This window comes from Agrilus planipennis, unplaced genomic scaffold, assembly GCF_000699045.2.
Source record: "Agrilus planipennis isolate EAB-ADULT unplaced genomic scaffold, Apla_2.0 scaffold498, whole genome shotgun sequence".
Classification (NCBI taxonomy): domain Eukaryota; kingdom Metazoa; phylum Arthropoda; class Insecta; order Coleoptera; family Buprestidae; genus Agrilus; species Agrilus planipennis.
Genome location: NW_020439306.1, coordinates 1 through 5,453, shown reverse-complemented (window position 1 = coordinate 5,453; position 5,453 = coordinate 1). Strand labels below are relative to the sequence as shown.

General features: G+C 35.7%; 1 protein-coding gene across 1 annotated transcript; it reads right to left on the bottom strand.

Annotated features, from left to right (window-relative positions):
- Positions 1 to 2,717: 2,717 nt before the first annotated feature.
- On the bottom strand, positions 2,718 to 5,447 carry LOC112905668. Its single transcript, XM_025978513.1, has 2 exons — positions 4,704 to 5,447; positions 2,718 to 2,899 (listed from the first exon to the last, which is right to left on the bottom strand). The coding sequence occupies exons 1-2, from the start codon at positions 5,398 to 5,400 to the stop codon at positions 2,718 to 2,720; spliced, it is 879 nt and encodes a 292-aa protein (XP_025834298.1). The 5' UTR covers positions 5,401 to 5,447.
- Positions 5,448 to 5,453: the final 6 nt, after the last annotated feature.

Here is a 5,453-nt window from a genome sequence, read left to right as displayed (position 1 = left end):
AATGTTAATTAGACTAAAAATAGTTAAATAAAAGTAGTAATCGTTCGAAAATATGTTTAAATGCGCGACATTTGGTGTCAGGTGTAGGGTAGAAGGAGACTGAAGAGGATTAAAGAGAGCGTTCATCGGCCAATTTTCTGGAAGTTACCATTGGCTAAGAGATATCCTAAAAAGTGATACAAAGTTAGAAAGCTCTCGAAGTGAGAAGATAGAATCGGACATCGTTGATGAATTTCATCGGTGACTGCAAGAAAATCCTAACAAGTCACATATCGTTGGAAACCTCTTAAAGAAAAGAGAACAAATACGACGTTATTGAAGTTTATATAAGACATCGAAATATTTCAGGTAAGTTACAACCAGAAGTACCAAAGCAAACTGGAGGAACAAACAAAGCCATTAATGGCAATGATGGCAGAAATGACACAAAAAATAGAACAAGGCCAAGAAGAAATGAGGTTGGGGTAAGAAGAAATGAAAATGGGACAAGAAGAAATGAAAAAGGAAATGAAAGCAGTACAGGAAGCAATGAATATAAGAATGGAGGACAAGATAAGTGATATTAGAAATGAAATGGAAAAGAAAATAGAAGAAAGGGAAATCACGATGGAAAAGGAGATAGAAGAAAGGAAAATCATAATGGACAAGAACATAGAAGCAATAAGAAAAGAAGTGAGAGAAGAAATTGAAAGGCTAAGTCTATCCTCTACTACAAAAACTAAAGATTCCGGTACAAAACCATCAAAAATTAAATTTCCAACTTTTGATGGAAAAATCTCGTGATGTGTTTATCTGAAGCAGTTTGGAACAGCGGCAGAGGCAAATTTATGGACTGATTCAGAGAAAGCAACAGTACTAATAATTTCTTTACGAGGAGAGGCGCTGGATATACTCCAAGGAATGCCCGAGTCCCAACAATATGACTTCCACCTTCTTGTCAACCGCCTAGAAATGAGATACTGCAATAAACATCTACATACGCAACCAAAGAAGTAACGAGACTCTGCAACAAATTGCGTCCGATGTGGAGCGTCTCGTGAGATTGGCCTCATCCTCCTAAGACTAATTGGACCCCCTCCTCCACTCTTTCCTATCTTCGCATTTTCCTAAAACTAGAACAACCCACCTCCTTAACTACTTATTTGCGAACAGTCATCTAATCTAGGTCTACCTCTGCCCCTCCTAACTCCCGTTTCTGCCTGTAATATGTCTCTGACCCTGACTTTCACTCTCTGACTACACCTTCATACCTGAGAAGGTGTCCTACTAACCTATCTCGTCTATTTCTTATTGACCTCTATAGAGTCCTCTGCTCTCCTACTTTTTCTAATACCCCTTCATTTCTAACCTTTTCTATCCACGGTATCTTCATAATTCGCCTATTACAGCACATTTCAAACGCTTCTGTCCATGTTTCGCAGCCATACAGCACCGTGCTCCAAATATACACCTTTAACAACCTTTTTCGAATTTCTAAATTAACCGTTGGAGAGCATAGAAGTGACTTATTTTTATTAAAGGCGACTCGACCCTGCGCTTTCCTCTGCAAATCCTATGTACGCCCTCTTTCTTTTTTTTATTGTTTGAGACTAGCCTACCTCTCAAGAATTCATAGACCAACTGGCGGTACAAACATTTATCAATGGAGTCAGGGACGCCGCACTACAACAAGTCCTGATATTAGCACCCTACAAGACTCCAGATGAAACAGTGTCACACGCCCTAGAATTTGAAGCGGCGAAACAAGCCTCCAAGGGTCATGTACGAGCGCGACAAATAGAAACCGACGATCAAGCAATTACAATAGAAGGTGTCATGTCGCTCACTAGGGAATGTGCAATCAATATCAAGATAGCCACTGCTAGGATGGAAACAAAAGTGTTTGATTTGATGTGATTTACGGAAAAATAGGTCACATAAGTCGAGTGTGCCCCTCAACTAAACCACGACAATCGGTTAATTAAGATCAGCCAACTTTATGAGGCGCAAGATGACTCACCCTCACGAAGCCCCCGAAGAAGTCATCATTTCAAGACTGGACGGTGCTAACTCATTATTTATTGAAGGCTCTATAAATCAGCACAATGTTAAATTGGTTATCGATGCAGGGGCATCTATCTTTCGCCCTTATATGGTATCGGAATGGCAAATTCGCCTTTCGCCAGAAGACTGATTTTGACTACAGCTACCGGAAAGACTTCACCAATCCATGGAGAATGAAGTTTTCAAGAAATTCTCAGCCGCAAGATTAAAGCCAAGTTCCAAGAAATGCATCATGTTTAGAAGAGATGTGAGATACTTAGGCCATGTTATAACATCAGAAGGAATTATAACCGACCCCGATAAAACGGATGCCATACGAAATTGGCCCATACCAAGACAGACCTGAACGCCAAAAAACATTTGAACATCTGAAGCCCCAATCTTGACGTACCCACAGTTCAGTTAACCCTTCATCGTTGATGCCAACGCTAGTAATGTGAGACTTGGTGGTGTGTCATCCCGAGTATAAGGTGGATAGGAAATAGTCATTAGTTACTTTAGTAAAACACTCTCGGAATCAGAACGAAATTATTGTGTCACACTTCGAGAGCTACTTACTGAGTGTCGTTAAACCCCCCCCCCACATTTTCACAGATTCCTGAATGGACCAAAGTTCCTCTTAAGAACGGATCACGCCTCCCTAAAATGGCTACTACAATTCAAGAACCCANGTTTTAGTTATCATTATCAGAATCTGACAAATCACTTCCAAATCCGAAGGTGTCTTCTTTTCTATTCAATTGTTGAGCAAGAAGTTTAATATCATTCAAGAATCCTGGTTGTTGAGTATCATTAGCTGTTGTAACTATTTGTGCATTATCTTTTAAATTATTAACTTTTTGGGGCAATGGAGGTGGTGGAGGAGTTGCCAGTGGCAAAAGTACATCAGAAACAGCAACTTCATTTTTATCCATTTTACAGTTTGATTGGCTTTCAATGGAAGATATTTCTGAATATGAATTTACATCGAAATTTTGCAGATTACAACCAACATTAGGTCCCACATCTTTACCATCTTGTAGAGGATTTAAACGTTTCTCTTTTAATTTTTTCCGTTCATCAAGTTTCCTTTTCAGTTCTGTTAACATTAACTCCAAATACTCAATAGGCATTTGATCCACATAATCAACTGATGTTCTAAAATCGTCCTCTTCATCGTCTGAATAACCTACATACAAATTATACTCCTCATCTTCCAAGTTTTCTATAGAATCGTCTTGATTTTTATTTATCTTTGTCTCAGCTTTCATATCATTTAATTCTTCGTTACTTTCACTTGGAGAATTGTTTTCTTTCAGGGCTGGTCTAAGTGATCGCTTAACAATTATTTCATAGTTTTGGACAAAAGAATGCAAATTCTCATTGCAAACATTAAATTGGTTACATACAGCTGTGACTATATTGGAATTAGCAGCAATATCATTTTGATTTGACTTTAAATTGTTTTCTAATAGTTTTGCCATATCAAATGTTATCTGTAAATGGGATAGAAAACCCTCTAGAGGTTTATATAAAGCAACATACTTCTTGCTATCTAATGCTCTGATTTCCATGTTTTCAGTGTCATTTTTATCTGTAAGAGTGTAGCGTAATTGACTAAATTGTCGAACCAGTTCATTAACTGAGTTTTCTAAATTTTTTAATGTAGAAGGCACAACTTTTTTAAATATAATTCTAAAATTGCATGTAGGACATTGCCATAAGTTTACACACAGACTTAAACCAATGCAGCTAAGAAAATTTGAGACCATTAACACATAAAAATCACTCATTTTTTCCAATTGCAGTAATGTCTTCTTGTAATCATTAAAATCATTCAATTTGAATTGTTCCAAATCCCAATTTACCACATACATATTATATGGCTCTGCAACTGGTATTGTTTTATTTATTAGTAAAATATTCTTTTTAATTTCTTCCAAAGTCTTCAACAGAATACAGTAAAAATAATTCATAAAATTTCCAGAACTTGAGAACTGGTAATTTACTAACACTACATCACGTTGATAAAAGTAATCAACTGCTGTTTTGTTCAGTTGATGCATGCTACTTAAGCATTTCACTAAAGCTTCGAAATCTCTTTTGATTTTATAATGATTTAAGCATCTATATCCTTTAAGCCACATATTACTTATAAAGGGAACACTTAACAACGAGAGAAAATACATCCGCAATTTAATTGAACTTATAATACCCGCTACTGCCAGACATCCTGCAATAACGTCCCACTTATTAGTACATTTAGCTTCTCTTAAAGTGCTTCTATCATCCCAATAACTTAATAGTAAAGTCGCATCTTCATCCAGTAAAAGTCGAGATTTCAGAATCGTCTCAACGTGATGATTAAAGATGTCTTCATACTGGTACAATTCGCTGATAATGTTTTTGGCTAATTTTTGGTGTAGCATACTAGAAATATATTAATTCCAAGCTGGCGTTTTACTACATACTACATGCAGATTTGCAGGTATTTTGTCAAGTCGTTAACAAATATTTAGTTTAGGTTACATCACGTACATACACAATTCTAAACAAATATTTTATTAAAAGACTACGTATCAGCTTTAAAGATAAACTAATTATCATTTTTTTTCCTGATTTATGATTTGAATATTTATTGATTAAAAAAAAATTATTAACTTTTTGGGGCAATGGAGGTGGTGGAGGAGTTGCCAGTGGCAAAAGTACATCAGAAACAGCAACTTCATTTTTATCCATTTTACAGTTTGATTGGCTTTCAATGGAAGATATTTCTGAATATGAATTTACATCGAAATTTTGCAGATTACAACCAACATTAGGTCCCACATCTTTACCATCTTGTAGAGGATTTAAACGTTTCTCTTTTAATTTTTTCCGTTCATCAAGTTTCCTTTTCAGTTCTGTTAACATTAACTCCAAATACTCAATAGGCATTTGATCCACATAATCAACTGATGTTCTAAAATCGTCCTCTTCATCGTCTGAATAACCTACATACAAATTATACTCCTCATCTTCCAAGTTTTCTATAGAATCGTCTTGATTTTTATTTATCTTTGTCTCAGCTTTCATATCATTTAATTCTTCGTTACTTTCACTTGGAGAATTGTTTTCTTTCAGGGCTGGTCTAAGTGATCGCTTAACAATTATTTCATAGTTTTGGACAAAAGAATGCAAATTCTCATTGCAAACATTAAATTGGTTACATACAGCTGTGACTATATTGGAATTAGCAGCAATATCATTTTGATTTGACTTTAAATTGTTTTCTAATAGTTTTGCCATATCAAATGTTATCTGTAAATGGGATAGAAAACCCTCTAGAGGTTTATATAAAGCAACATACTTCTTGCTATCTAATGCTCTGATTTCCATGTTTTCAGTGTCATTTTTATCTGTAAGAGTGTAGCGTAATTGACTAAATTGTC